This window comes from Vicia villosa, linkage group LG4 (assembly GCF_029867415.1).
Source record: "Vicia villosa cultivar HV-30 ecotype Madison, WI linkage group LG4, Vvil1.0, whole genome shotgun sequence".
Taxonomy (NCBI): domain Eukaryota; kingdom Viridiplantae; phylum Streptophyta; class Magnoliopsida; order Fabales; family Fabaceae; genus Vicia; species Vicia villosa.
The window spans coordinates 185,010,419-185,026,929 of NC_081183.1; the positions used below are offsets into that span (position 1 = coordinate 185,010,419).

At 31.7% G+C, this 16,511-nt stretch overlaps 1 protein-coding gene and 1 pseudogene across 1 annotated transcript; both read left to right on the forward strand.

Moving 5' to 3' along the window:
* Window positions 1–11,183: 11,183 nt before the first annotated feature.
* On the forward strand, window positions 11,184–13,350 carry LOC131596343 (F-box/FBD/LRR-repeat protein At1g13570-like). The gene is made up of 3 exons (XM_058868967.1): window positions 11,184–12,270; window positions 12,413–12,568; window positions 12,963–13,350. Exons 1-3 carry the CDS (start codon window positions 11,437–11,439, stop codon window positions 13,233–13,235), a joined length of 1,263 nt encoding a protein of 420 aa, XP_058724950.1. The 5' UTR covers window positions 11,184–11,436; the 3' UTR covers window positions 13,236–13,350.
* A 1,164-nt stretch (window positions 13,351–14,514) lies between these two features.
* LOC131598508 (F-box/FBD/LRR-repeat protein At1g13570-like) lies at window positions 14,515–15,794 on the forward strand (annotated as a pseudogene).
* Window positions 15,795–16,511: the final 717 nt, after the last annotated feature.

Here is a 16,511-nt window from a genome sequence, read left to right on the forward strand (position 1 = left end):
GATACTATTATGTAATATATTTTTATTTTGAAAAGCATTACCTTCATCGTGATTCAACTTTGTCACACTACTTGTCAAAATGATTGTTATTAAACTCTTTCTCATCATTATTGAAGGCTTTGGACGAGAATCATTCTCACTCCTTAGTTGTGTTTCTGATCTTCCTTGTTTGTCTTGTTAAAGACTTCTAGCAAAGACCACTTTTTTTGTCTAGTTGCATGTGAATCTCCTTGTCATCACTCTTGCTTCTTAGTTACTTATGAGTCTCCTTGTCTTTCTTGTAGAAGAATTTTGACAGGGACTCATTCTTGCTCTAGTAGTTGCATTTGTCTTCCTAGGCTTGTACTCAAGTTGAGCCTCAGAGGTCACAGGTCTCAATTTTTTATCGCCTGGACTTGTGCTCTATCAAAACTCGAGCCTTATTTGCCATAGGTTTACGACATTAGTTAAACTTGAAATTAAGAGGGTCAAACTGTTAGGCTACTTGAACTCCTCTCTTTCATTTTTAGTTTTGGGTTTTAACTCAAACAGAGTCGGGCCGTGTAGCTACCTGTACTCCTTTGTGTTTGAGTCGGAGACCTCATTTTCTAGTTTTAATAAAATTGTTGGTGACAAGAAGAAATAGTTTGCTACGCCCCGTGAATGACCGAACGTAGCTCTGATACCACTGTTAGGATTTTAAGGTAGTAGTGATAGTTTAGAATGTAGTTGGATAGTGTGAAGAGCTTTGGTTGATAGTTGAAAAATAGTAGCAAGTAGTGTGAGAGCTAGTATCGGAGCATGGCAACACATAAGTAATCAATTTGTTGTAGGAGGAGAGTAATAGTATGATGAAGCCTTCAATGTTATTGATATTGAACCTTAAAGGCTTAAAGGCTTGAAGATAATTACACATATGTTTGCCTATTTATAGGAGCTTAAGGATGTTTCTAGAATAGAACTATCTAGACTCTTGTGGTCTTTTCTACATTACATTTACATAGAACTTTCTAGACTATAAGTAAATCTAAGAATCATTGGAACACTCTAGAAACATGTAGCAACTTTAGACTATTCTAGTTTTCTCTAAACACTGTCTTTTATTTTTTTCTTGAATGTTCTAGAAATGTGCATCAATGTCAACAGACTTAATATCAAGGAACATTGCTCTCTTTCTTCTACTCTGGGCCAGTTTATTCATCTACCATGTTAGCAAGTTCAAAATTGTTTATTAAATCCTCTGCGACTGCCAAAGTAGATGTCTGCCCCTAATAACAGATGAATAAAACATATCATGACAATATTTCTTTTCTCCTAACAATGACTTAAATCTATAATGAGAAAGAATAAAGAGTACTAACTAATATTGGTGATATGACAATAGAGCTGTCTCAAGGTGGTAATTCAACAAACTCTTGTTTGCTTATGAAAATGATGAAAAGAACAAAATCCCTAGCAATAACAATCTCAAATTACTCAACCTCTCCATAACTTTCCCTGGTATCTCTTCACTTCCCCAATCAATCTACCACTGCCCCGTCGTTTCTGTAAATGGAAAGAAACATTCTTTCAAGAAAGTCAAAACTTTAACCGCGTAGGAGCTGAAATCTTGCGATGAAAAACATCAACAGGAATACTGGCTTAGTTGCCTCAAGAAGAACATCAATATGTGAGGTTATTATTGGTTTGGTTTTGTTGGTTTGGTTATAATATTTGTTTCATGACAGTTTGAAAAGGAGAAAATATAACGATGAGAAGCTGAATTTTTTGGAGCGTTTTTTTACGATCTGCACGACAACTAGAAGAGGTAAAATTGCAGCTAAATTTTATTAAGTTAATCTCTTATTGTTTTCAATACTTAATTATAATGTAATAATGTATTAAGATCATTGAGTTTCTACTGTGCTGGCTTATTATCTGCTTCTTTTGTTCATGCATAGAGCTTGACTATGAGGATTCAACACAATAATTGATTTTGACAGAGGCTTGCGGTGCATAAGGTTGAACTAATGCTGAAGGCTGCATCGCATCCTTCTTTCATGTGATTTGTTTGAATCATGTCGTTTCTTTTCTATTATGACCATATATTTGTTTTTTCATCATTTTAAGATTCAGAGGTTTAAATTCGTTTAATCTAATTCTTCATGTTATGTTAGTGCTAAACAATGTTAACTCTCTTGGTGATGTGACACATGATTTCAAATTGCGGTTGCGGTCACTGTGAATGCGGCTACTGCAGCTGTTGCGATATTGATTGCGGTCCTTGCAGTGTGAAATTTTTTTTATCAACCTAAAATAATATATTTTATTATTTATTTTATGTTTCACAATGTTTTCCATCTCCTAAATCTTCATATATCTTTATAACAATTTCCCATCACTTCGAATTTTTCGAATTTTTTTAAAATATACTTTAAATTTATGACATAAATAGGAAGCATGGTAAACCAAATATTTTTAAAATATACTTTAAATTTATGATATAAATAGGAAGCATGGTAGACCAAATAATTTTTTCAAACAAAGCACAAACTATTATATGTTAATGCAGTCCGATGCGGATGCGGCCGTTGTAGTGTATGATGTGGCCGTTGCGGTGTTATGATGCGGTTTTTTGTGTGATTTGCAATCACACTGCAATTGCGGCCTGATGCGGATGCGGACACTACCGCAACCGCAATATTGCAGCCGCATCACGTGATGCAGTCCGCAATTTAAAACCATGATGTGACATATAAAATCTATTTAAAAGTTCTATCTCTTAATCTTATTTTTTAAAACATTACTATAAACAAAATAATTTAAATTTAAAATTAAAACTTTGATTATTATTATTATTAGGATTAAATATGTTTTTGGTTCTTGTAAAATGCCAAATTTTGTTTTTGTTCCCTATTATAGCAAATGACATGTTTTGTTCCTACAAAATTATTATTCACGTAATTTTAGTCCTACAGTTAAATTAATGTGTATTTTTGAATGATTATATTCATATAATTTTAGTCCTACAGTTAAATCAATGTGTATTTTTGAATGATTATTTTGCAGACATGATTAGAACATTTTAAAAAATTTAGTAAAAAAAAAAATTCAAAATTGGATTTCTAAATCGAGATTTTCATTACTTTTATTATTATCGTTTAAAATTTGAAAAATTCATATTTATTTTTTCTCATTTTAAAAAATTCTAAAATTTAATAGTTTACATTATTCTAAACATGTATAAAAAAATTATTCAAAAGTTTAAAAATTAAAGGATAATGAACGGTTTTCAAAATTTTAGAAGAATTATTCATTATAGAAAGAAAATTTTTTAAACACTAAAATTGAATGTGGTTTATTTATAGGAACGAAAAACATATTTTACCCTTATTATTATAAAAAAATTGTTTAAATTACATAATATAATTTTTATTTTATAGAAAAGTATTTAATGTTAATTGTCTATTGAAAAAATATTAATAAAGATATTGTAATTAATTTTATTTTGATTGTAAATAAAATCTAAAAAATTAACGTATATGGTAAACGGTTTAATTTTCAGTTAATCTAAAAAATTGATAAATTTTCAATTAAGATACTAACCAATGTGAATGTGCTGATATACTATAAAACTAATCACGTTTAATATTTTATTTTATACATAGAATTAAAAAAACCCTAAATAAGTTAAATTTAAATTTAAATAACAAAATCAAAGTAAATGATTGAATTGTTATTTAATTGGAAAAAATATTCTTTTGTAGTGGCTTGGAAAAAAATACTTCAAATAAGCCGGATATTGGATTTATCCATATCCATATCCATATCCATATCCATACCCGGATATTAAAAACCGGTTAATTATCAATATGGTTTTAACCGATCCATTTTAAAAACTATTTGGTTATCCATAACCAATTGGTTGGATAACCATAACCAAATAAAATATCCAATATGATTCAAAAACCTAAAAACCTAATCACATTCACGTTTCTCTTTTCTCCTTTCTCTCAATTGAAAACCCAATCCCCTAAACACTGTTTCCGTCAATATAGTTTTTGACGATTCTCTCTTCTCCATTCTCGATAGATTCCGGTTCCATCAATATCGTTTTTGACAATTCTCTCTTCTCCATTTTCGATTGATTATGGTTCCATCAATTTGTGGAAGGAATGAATACATCAACCCAGGTAAATATATTCATTTTCGAATTTCGTTTCAATTTGCTTGCTCTGAATATTTGTTTTATTTGAATTTCTGTATTTGCACTTTTCTGTGTGCTATATAATTGTATTTGAATTTCGTTTCAATTCGATTCGATTTGCTTGCTTTGAATATTTGTTGTGTTTGAGTTTCTGTATTTGCATTTTTTCTGTGTGCTATATAATTGTATTTGAATTACGCTTCGATTCGATTCGATTTGCTTGCTCTGAATATTTGTTGTGTTTGAGTTTCTGTATTTGCATTTTTTTCTGTGTGCTATATAATTGTATTTGAATTTCGTTTCAATTCGATTCGATTTGCTTGCTCTGAATATTTGTTGTGTTTGAGTTTCTGTATTTGCATTTTTTCTGTGTGCTATATAATTGTATTTGAATTTCGTTTCGATTCGATTCGATTTGCTTGCTCTGAATATTTGTTGTGTTTGAGTTTCTGTATTTGCACTTTTTCCGTGTGCTATATAATTGTATTTAAATCTGACAACTATGAGATCCACCTAGTTGTGTTCTTAACCAAGAATCTTCACATGGGAAATTATGATATCTTACAAGGGTCTTTTTCTGTGTTGTTTATAAACCTATTCGAATTTTTTGGCATAATTTGGTCACAGTTCATCAAGAAAGTTAAATATTAAACGACATTACTTTATTTACTTATAGAAGCTAGTAATAGGTTTTTCACTACTTTGGTATGGTTGAGGCTCTAATTGCACTTTAATTTGATGGTATTTAGTGGTTTACTGAATAGTACATTGGTACAAAGATGATAGTAGTGTTTTAGTGAATATGCCAAAGTCCTGTAGCATATGTTGCTGGTAGTTGATCTTCATAGTCTAAGAATGGCAATTTAGACAGCACTTGCTGTGGCTTAAATGAAGCTTTTTCTCTTGAGCTTTCCTTTTCTGAGTGTTAATATACAACGAAGCTTTTTCTCCTCTCTTGTTTGCAATCCCATTAGATATTGCCCTATTCGAATCAAATGACCCTGTTTTCTGACTAGAACAGTGCTTCTTTAGGAAGCTATAGATTCATTATATGACCACATTTCTCACTGGAATCATGAAGTTCTACTTTAATATGAAGATAGAGTTGTGTTGCTTGCTCTTCTATTATTTATGCCTACTGAATTAAACTGCAGCCATATGCTGAATTACTTTGACATTTGATTGGTCTTTTCAAAGCAGGAAATTTCTGAATCGAATCTTATGACGGATGAGACAACACAAAGCTTGGGAACTACTTCTACTCGAAGAAACAAATCTTCTGTTTGGACTCACTTCACTCCTGATTTAGATTTGATTGGTATAGCTAGATGCAACTACTGTGGCTCCAAGCTAAAGTCCAATAATGGAACGTCTTCCATGGCTTCTCATTCAAAGAAGTGCAAGAGTAAAAGAATGAAAACAACTCCTTCATCAACAACAAATGTGGCTTCCCCTTCAACAATGGTGTTAGTCAAATTTGACCAAGAGAAATGTCGAAAGGCAGTGGTTGACATGATTGTGGAAATGGAGCTTCCGTATATGCATGCGGATCATAAAGCTTTTCGTCGTTGTTTGAATGTATTTCAGCCAAGATATATTCCAATCTCCCGAAGCACTGTAGCACGTGATGTTTTGTCTTTGTGGGATTTTGGAAGGGAAAAATTGAAGAGATTTCTTTCCGAACATTGTCGAAGTGTGTGCTTGACCACAGATGGTTGGACTTCATGTCAAAACATGAGCTACATGTGCATAACAGCACATTTTATAGACAATAACTGGACATTGCACAAGAAGATTTTGAATTTTGTTCAAGTCTTAAGCCATTCAGGAGAAGTAATGGCAAATACGATTTCACAATGCTTGGACAATTGGGGGTTGAAAAATGTTTTGAGTGTGACAGTTGACAATGTGTCATCAAATGATCGCGGGATTGAAAATCTCAAAAGGAGGCTAAGTTTGAGAAATAATTTGGTTCTGAATGGAGATCACTTTCATACAAGATGTTGTGCACACATCATGAATTTAGTGGTTAAAGAAGGTCTAAAATAAATTGATATTTCAATTTCAAGAATTAGGGGTGCTGTCAAGTATGTTAAGTCTTCTCCAAGTCGAGAACATAAGTTTTTCGCATTTGTTAGAAGTAGACATATTGAATATAAGGGTAGTGTTCAATTCGATTGTGATACTCGATGGAATTCAACATATGACATGTTGAAGGTTGATCTACAACTTCAAATAGCCTTTCTTGAATTTGAGATTATTGATGCTAAGTATTGTGAAGAACTTGAGAAAGGGAGTGGCATTCCTACCGCTTTAGATTGGGAGAAAGCACGCGAGGTTGCTCAATTTTTGGAAGTTTTTAAGGCTTCAACTTTGCGCATATCAGGTTCAACATATGTGACAAGTAATATGTACTTGGCAGAGGTATTTTCAATTGGCTTGGCTATAAAAAACATGTGCGATTCTAAAGAGCCATCTTTAGCTCATACAAGGAATATAGCTTTAAAGATGAAGGAGAAATATGATAAGTATTGGAGAAGTCCTAAGAAACTGAACATGTTGCTGTTAATTTCTTTTGTGTTAGATCCTAGGAAAAAATTGGTGTATGCTCGTTGGTTTATCGAAAAAAACTTTGATAAACAAAATGCTGAAATCTTGAAGGATAAATTAGAATCGGATTTGAAAGCCATATTTGAGGAGTATAACGGTGGTGCGACAAGTGGATCTCAAAGTAGCTTTGTTGAACCCCCTGAATTAGTTGGACGAATTGGAAATCCCGAATATTATTATGGGATATTTTTGCAATCTAGTGGTCTCAAGTCAAGTGGAGTGAAATCAGAATTAACAAAGTACTTTGAAGATGGGTTAGAAGGTGATATTCCTAACTTTGATATCTTGACTTGGTGGAAGGTGCATTCAAGTCGACTTCCAATCCTAGCTAACATTGCGAGAGAGGTTCTAGCTATACCCGTCTCAACGGTAGCTTCTGAGTCTGCCTTCAGTACTGGAGGAAGGGTGCTTAATGACTATCGCAGTCGCCTAACCGCTAGATCCGTGGAAGCACTTAATTGCACAGAAGATTGGCTTGGTGGATCACCTTCGCCATTGCTTACGCAAGATGATATCGACGAGCTTGAGAAAATTGAGCGAGGTAATTTTAGTTTTATTGTTATTGTTTGCATTTTGAGCTTCATAAGGATGCCAATTTATTTGTTTTAGCTGGTGATTTAGTTGTTGTGTTTCTTCTCTATGATTTGATTTCTGATATCATAACAGACACTAACACATGTTGGCAATTGGTTCATTGAAATGTAAATAATGACACATTTTTGGATTTGTTAGTTAATTTAACAGTAAATACTGAAAGTTGTTATTCCCCTCAGTAAATACTGACACATTTTTGCATGAATAACAACTTTCATGCAAAAATGTGTCAGTATTCACATTTCAATGAACCATTTTCGGATCATAAATACCATTTTTCGTTTATAAAAATATTTAGATCAATAATATATTTTTTTCCGTATATAAATATTATTTAAGTTTAGATATCATTTTTGTATCTAAACATATTTAAATTAATAATTAATTTTTTCCGAATACCATTTTTAAATCAAATTTATTTGGATCACAAATATCATTTTTCATATATAAAAATATTTAGATCATTAATATATTTTTCCCATATAAAAATATTATTTATGTTTAGGTATCGTTTACAAAAATATCTGAATCAACTATAAATTTTCGTATATAAAAATATTTTAGATCAATAATAGTTTTTTTTCTCGCATTCCTTTTTTAAATAAAATTTTTTTGGATCATAAATATCATTTTTCATATATACAAATATTTAGATCATTAATAGATTTTTCCCATATACAATATTATTTATGTTTATGTATCATTTGCATAAAAATATTTAGATTAATAATAATTTTTTTCCCGTATACCTTTTTTGAATAAAAATTTTTTAAATCATAAATACCATTTTTCGTATATAAAAATATTTAAATCAATAACATATTTTTTCCATATAGAAATATTATTTTTGCTTAAGTATCATTTACAAAATTATCTGAATCAATAGAATTTGATATAAATAGAATTTGAATATTAATAATAATAGCATGTTACCATTTTCCGGTTGTAGAGATGACAATCACTCTGGATGACGACCCCTGCTTGCTACATCTTCCTATCCGAGGGAGGCTCCTTAACCACTTGTGGATGACTTCTTTGTTTAGTATCACCGTTATTGTGCTTTGAGGTATTACTTCATGTTCTTGGTTGGCACGTCCCTTTTTGTGGACAAAAGTGATAACTACATGAATGTAACATACCTATGGTACTTCATGGATTTGGATACAGTGAGGGAATGGAACTGGGGGCTGTTTGGTATACCTATACCAACAGCTGAATGAAGCCTCTAACTAGAGGATGAGGAAGCTTACAGGCTCTTGCACACTACTGACGGTACCTTTCATTCCAACTATTAAATTTATTTTACTATCAATAATTTTTTCTTACATGACTCTTATTAGTTTTTCAGGGGTGAATTATTTCTCACTTCCACCGCATTCATGGTTTTGATCTTGATCTTGACTATACGGAGGATATGCCTATGCATGTATTCCCCCACAGAGGGAATCAGGATGTACTGCCGTTCCGAGTGTATCTTGATCGGACTGTTCATGATGACATCCTATGGACTCCGTTCGAGGATCGCATGGAGATTATCCTAAGGAAATTGGCACTACTACAGAAAAGCCATTTAACAACGATTGGAAAGTACATATAATTACGCGGGTTAAGGCGTTGTTATGTAGAGCGTTGTCGTAAATGTGTTACTTACAATCACGATCCTGGAACCGTTGTTGTATTAAAGAAAGCATGTGTGATATCACAACAGTTAGTTAATCCAACCGTTGTGATAGACCTAATTGTCCCAGGCTCGATTCTCCCCAGCGATATTTTTGGAACATAAATTATAATTCATCACGGTTATAGAACTTACAATAGATAACCGTTGTGGTAATTACCCATAGTTTATTGTATACTACATAGATTGCTTATTTTTCATACACCTCATTAAAGAAATGCAATTATTCAAATTGATGAAGAAGTGTTTTTTTTAGTAGTGTAGCAAAAGGAAAATTCATAAATTGGTAGTTAAATTCGTCACTAATTAGACAAAAGGCTAACATGATACGTTTTGAAGAGTAAAGAGATTAATATGAACTTTTTTAAGTTAAAAATCAAAATGAACCCCGAGATTAACATATGAGACCAAAAAAATATTAAACTAAAATTTATTTTAATTTTAAATAAAATCTAAAAAATTAATTACATTTAACTAGTTTATTTTATTCTTTAAATTTATTTTTAAAGTCTAATTTTGATCCCTAACTTAAAACCTAACATAATTAAATAGTAGGTTACACTTCAAATACTTAAGTGCAACCAACTTATATTAAAGGTCTGTTTGGTGCATAGGATAAAAGACAGTATATGATATTTGTATCATATCCTATCTCAATCCAATGTTTGATGATATATCAGGATATGATAAGTTAATCCTGAAACTTATCTTATCCTGTTTCACTAGTTCAAATTTTTATCCTGAATATGAATTGGGTAAGAATTCGGAGGATAGGATAAGAAAATAATGTACTAATTTACTCCAAAACAAAATATATTTTAAAATAAAAAATTAAATATGATAAAAAATTAAATATGATAAAAAATAAATAAAGATTAATTTGATATTAAATTAAAAAATATTAATAAATAATTTTTAAACAATATGTATGATATTGACATAAGGGTATTTTGTAACTTTATATAATATAACAAATTAAAACCTAATAATTTGAAATATTTAAAAAAATGAATACTATTTTTATTTTTTTTAACAATTTAAATATATTTTCTTGTAAGGTAGTTTTATCATTTACATATTACATATACATACTTTTATTTTGCTTATCCAACATATATAATAGAATTCATGATTTTTTTCAAAAAAAATGAAATTGTTTATTTTGTTTATTAACTAAATTTTCTTAAAACATTTTACAAAATTATTTGAAAAAAATATAGTTGTCTTGCAATGGTAAATTTGTTATATATATATATATATATATATATATATATATATATATATATATATATATATATATATATATATATATATATCATATGAGAATGACATATTTATATGAGAATGTGAGAATGAATCTGAACCATTGGATTTTAAAATAAATGATGTAGGAGAGAGAAAAAAAGATTCACCCATAATCTGCACCATTTATTTTAAAATCCAATGGTTCAGATTCATTATCACATTCTCATATAAATATGTCATTCTCATATGATATGACATCTATATATATATATATATATATATATATATATATATATATATATATATATATATATATATATATATCCTGTGTGAATCAAATACATAGTAAAATAAATATTTTCTTTCTATATCATATCATATCTTTATCCAACTTTATATATCATATTCAATTTAATTAATATGGGTTTAATGGATATGCACAGTGTAAAATTGCATCACAACCATTCACATATATTATTTTATAAATAATTAAAATAAAAATCAAAATTCAATAAATATTTAACAGCTACGATTCATGACAGTGTAAAACTGCTTTACACTGTCCGTGTATTTCCATTAAATCCAATTAATATTATAGGTATTTAAACTTTTTTGTTTTCTACCCAATAATCCTAAAGGTAAAGTTAGCATCATAGCTTCACGGATTTAAAGAAAACATAAATAAGTTAAATTTAAATAATAAAATCAAAAGTAAATGACTGATTTGTTATTCAATTGCCGAAAATATTCTAAACATGATATTATAAATAAGTGGAAACTATTATTGGCGTAAACTCGTTGAGTTGTTCCCTCGCAAGCAGGTATGTAAACCCTAAATCTCTTTTCATCTCAATTTTTTTTATTGCTTTTTGAATCAAGTATTTCTCTTAGGCAATTCTCAACCCTTTTTGATTATTGAGTGTTTTGCTCATCATGGTAAATATCCTTTTATAATTTGAATTTTGAATAATAAATAAATATATGCAATTTTTTTCAATTTACTGAAGTTACATTAATACAATTTCAAAGTTCTCTGTCAGTGGACTTAGCTATAATTCTGGTTTACTATTTTTTTTTCTGATTCTTGTATGTATCCTTTGTTTCACTATAGTTAAGAAAAGAAATAAAATCTATTTGCCAAACAATGATTGATGTGGAGCCGGATATGATTAGCGGTTTACCAGGTAATGTAATAGATGTGATTCTGTCTTACTTGCCAATTAGGGAAGCAGTTAGAACCAGTGTTTTATCCAAACAATGGAAGAACAGTTGGCACACACTACCTAATCTTGTATTTGATGGAGAATGTATGGCTCCCCAAGACCCATCCGTTATTGAGAGCAAGTTTTTTAGAATGGTTTATAATGTACTTTTAAATCATTCTGGGCCAATCAACTTGTTCGAGATCGAATATTATGATGATATTAGTCAGAATCTTATGAATGATATTGATCAGTGGATTCTTCATCTAGCCGGAAGGTCTATTAAAGAGCTTTCGTTGCTCATTTATACTGAGGATGAGAAAGAATTCTATAAGATACCTTGGTGCTTATTCTCTTGCCAATGTTTACATCGATTAAAACTAAATTATTGTTGGCTTAAACCTCCAAAGATGTTTGAAGGCTTCAAGCACTTGAAAAGCCTTTATCTAACTATGATTAGAGTGGATCAAAATGCTTTAGAAAACTTGATATCCAGCTGCCCCCTACTTGAAGAGTTGACATTGATGGACATTGATGATTTAACCGAAATTACTATTCATGCACCAAATCTCAACTATTTTTATTTCTGGGGTAACTTTGAGAGTATCACCTTTGACAACACTCTCCAATTGGCTACAATATCAATTAATTTATTTAAGGATTTGGACTCAGAAAGCAATCAAAGCAGATTACATGGATACTTTAGCAATTTGCTCAAATTTTTCGATCATCGACCTCACATTCAGAGCCTAACAATTGGTGCATATTTTTTGAAGGTATAACGCTTGAGCATCTGAATGTTGAATTTGACTAATGGAGTAGATCACGTTGTTTAAGTTTCCCCACTTTCAACCCCTACAAACTTAATTTTAAAATGTTTATATATGATTTAGATTCATTCTTTTGTTTTTGCTTTAGTATTTGACTGTAGGTGTTGTGCCAATAAAGCTCCCTACACCTTGTAACAATCTGAGATCTCTTTCTTTATGCATAAACTTTTATGACCTTGGGCAAATTTCGGCTGCCATTTGTTTGCTCAGAAGTTCACCTAATCTTCAAAATTTGGAAATATTTGTAAGTACTAATTTAGCTTGACTTTTCTTTCTTTTCTTTTTTGCGGTTCAACTTGTATATTCTATATTTGTTTTTATGTAAAATTATTAAGCTATAGAGTTTGTAAACATTTTTTTTGCTATAAGAAATTGTCGAGTGTTTAGCCTTGGAAGTTTGTTTCTAAGACTTGAACATGCAAATTACAATTGCTAAAAGAAGATATGAATCTGTTGAGTTTAGATAGAGTTAGTTACATAAATAGGCAGTATATTCCTATAAATTTGAGACGTGCAAACTTAATTTTCTATCTTTTCTTAATCAATACAATGTCTATGTCATCTTCATAGATTAATATTTATGCATACTACCTTTCTTTCTCTCTCTCTCTCATCTACTTTGTAACAATGGTATGTAGGCAAAGCTTAATGTATCTTTGGAACTTGGAACCTATTGCTGGGAAGATAAATCTTTTAGGCCAGACACACCCATCCCTGTGCGACAAGTGACATTACATTGGATCTCTGGTATTCAACCTGAATTAGATTTTATCAAATTTTTACTTCTCTATTCGCCTGTGCTAGAAAAGATGATTGTGAAGCATCTTCATGTTGTCAGACCAGAGTTAGTGACTGAATTAATTCGGTTCAAGAGATTGTCGGAAAAAGCTGAAGTTATTTATTCTTCTTAATTCATTTGATGAATTTTAAAGTTATTATGACTACTGTTAATCTTTTTAATTATAATTTAGAAATTATATGTGATTGACACTAATTTTTTAGTCAAAAAACACTTTATCGTTATTATCTTTTGACTCAGAGTACACTTCTGATTAACACTCTTGATTATAAATCTTTCAGTTCGATCAAAGTTCAAAATGCATTTTGACTATGATCTTATGCTACTAAATTTAGTCTCAAAACCTTAGAAATCATATTCTATGATACTACATTTAAATTTATTTTCAGTGTTCATGATGTTCTTTTAAAAAAAATTCTTTTCCAATTACAAGTTTTAAATTATTTATTTACCGGTTAAGTGTTTTGTTGACAACTTTGGTACTAAACTACCTCTGAAATAATAAAATGATACATCTATATTTTTTTAATGCTAACTCATCTATGTGCTCTATAAGCAAATCTGATTTCTCAAGTTCATTGAAATAAAGAGAAGATAAAAGCGTAGCTGCAACTGCTACTTGAGATGTGTTTTTTTTAATTTTTTTTTAATTTTTAGTACTTTTTTTTTTTTGGTGTTAACCGACCGGTATCCGCGGGGGAAAGGGGCCCCACGTGACTAATCCGGACCCGGGCTCGGAGGCGACGGCACCGTGGCCCCAGGGCGTTTTTGACTCCAGCCGGGATCGAACCCGGGTTCTAGCCGGTTCCGACTTCAAATGATTGGGAAAACAAGCTTAAAGTAAATGCGTGTAAACAATAAAGGAAAGGAAAGAGTAAAATCTGCATCTTATTAAAATGAGATGCTTAAAAAGTGGAATCCGGAATGTAAAATTGACTTTTAGTTTGTGTTCTGGATTGGGCCGACGTCTCGCCCAATCATAGTGATAGACCCAAACCCATCTTAGCCCAAGGGAAGGTTCGGCCTCACTCATCGTTTCGGGGGACTTCTCCCTTGCCCATTTGACGGGCATAAGTGACACTACGCCTAACTTAACAAAACTACTAGCCCTCAGTCGGGCAGGACTGCACCCGAGCAAGACTACCTGTTGGCCTCGAGCAGATGCTCCCTGCGAGCACCACTGTCAACCTCCTTCCATCTGAGGACCCTCCTCCTCGTAGGGTTCTTTCCCTTCCAACCCTCCGAATAAAGCGGAGTCCACACACTCCCTAAAAGACCGTGTCTCCCCTTAAACTTCAGAGTGGTTTACCCAGGATGAAAACCACGTGCTGGTCTCCACTATACACGTAGAATCCGGATAGTCTCCAAATTGGGCCTGAATATCCAGTCCAATGGAGAGATCTTGTCCCAACGCTGGGGGCTATAAATACCCTCTTTCACTAGAGGGTCAGGTAACACCATTCATTCTTACTTTTACCTTGTACTTGCACTCTGGTTGCTCTGATCTTCTCACTTTGTCATCGGAGTACCTTGCAGGTCCACCCCCCATTTTACAAAGATTCAGTTCGTTGCACGTCACGAAGATCCATCTGATCAGGTACGATCAGTGACGCCGTCTGTGGGAAACTGCTTCCCCATCTTTCTCTGAAGAACAAAGATCAAAGAAAAATAACTCACGATCATCATGGTCAGCAACAACAACAACGATGCTCACCCGAACGGTCCCTTATTGAGAGCAAGTTTTGTCGAGTGGTTTATAATGTACTTTTAAATCATTCTGGGCCAATCAACTTGTTCAAAATCTATTATATTTATGACATTAGAGTAAATCTTATGAATGATATTGATAAGTGGATTCTTCATCTAGCCGGAAGGTCTATTAAAGAGCTTTTGTTGCTCATTTATACTGAGGATGAAAAAGGTTTCTATAAAATACCTTGGTGCTTATTCTCTTGCCAAAGTGTACATCGTTTAGAACTAAAATATTGCTGGCTTAAACCTCCAAAGATGTTTGAAGGCTTCAAGCACTTGAAAAGCCTTGATCTAAATATGATTAGAGTGGATCAAAATGCTTTGGAAAACTTGATATCCGACTGTCCCCTACTTGAAGAGTTGACATTGATGTACATTGATGATTTAACTGAAATTACTATTCATGCACCAAATCTCAACTATTTTAATTTTTTTGGATAAATTTGAGAGTATCACCTTTGACAACACTTTCCAATTAGCTACAATATCATTTGAATTATTTAAGGACTTGAACTCAAAAAGCAATCAAAGCAGATTACTTGGATACTTTATCAATTTTCTCAAATTTTTCGATCATCGACCTCACATTCAGAGCCTAACGATTGGTGCATATTTTTTGAAAGTATAACGCTTGAGCATCTGAATGTTGAATTTGACTAATGGAGTAGATCACGTTGTTTAAGTTTTCGTCACCTTGAACCCCTACAAACTTAATTTTAAATTGTTTATATATGATTTACATTCATTTTTGTTTTTGTTTTTGCTTTAGTATTTGACTGCAGGTGTTGTGCCAATTATAAAACTCCATACACCTTGTATCAATCTAAGATATCTTTCTTTATTCATAAACTTTTATGACTTTAAGCAAATTACGGCTGCACTTTGCTTGCTCAGAAGTTCACCTATCTTCAAAATTTAGAAATATTTGTAAGTGTTCATTTGATTTGACTTTTTTGTCGGATCTTATTTATGGGTCACCTTGCATATTTTATATATATTTTTAATTATTTAGCTATAAATTTATTAGGAAGATCCTAAAGTCCCACATTGGTTGGAGATAGAGCATTCAAATAGTATATATAGAGGGATACTCCTCACCTTACCAACCAGTTTAGTAAGGATGAGTAAGGTCAAACTCTAATATTGTATCAGAGCATATCGATCGGACCATGGGCCGCCCACCGTTAATATCCACGCACCAAGCCCAAAAAGTTGAAATAGTATATATAAAGGGACACTCCTCACCTTACAATAGTATATATATAAAGGGACACTCCTCACCTTACAAACCGATTTTGTAAGAATGAGTTAATTATCCCGTGTTTCTTGAAAGTTTGTTTCTAGGACTTGAACTTGCAAATTACAATTGCTAAAAGAAGATTGGAAAGATAGAGTCAGTTACATAATTAGACAATTTAGCCTTGGAAGTTTGTTTCTATCTTTTTATAATCAACACAATGTCATCTTCATAGGTTAATATTTATGCATACTATATTTCTCTCTCTCTCTCATCTAATTTGTAACAATTGCTTGTAGGTTGATAACAAGAAGCATAATGTATCTTTGGAGATTGGAACCTATTGCTGGGAAGATACATCTTTTAGCCCAGACACACCCATCCCAGTGCGACATGTGA

Excerpts from the sequence above, each read along its gene's own strand:
- LOC131596343 (XM_058868967.1), top strand. The coding sequence starts at position 11,437 with ATGATTGATGTGGAGCCGGATATGATTAGCGGTTTACCAGGTAATGTA. Across the intron at positions 12,271-12,412 it reads TTGGTGCATATTTTTTGAAG|TATTTGACTGTAGGTGTTGT; the intron begins GTATAACGCTTG and ends TTTTTGCTTTAG. Across the intron at positions 12,569-12,962 it reads TTCAAAATTTGGAAATATTT|GCAAAGCTTAATGTATCTTT; the intron begins GTAAGTACTAAT and ends AATGGTATGTAG.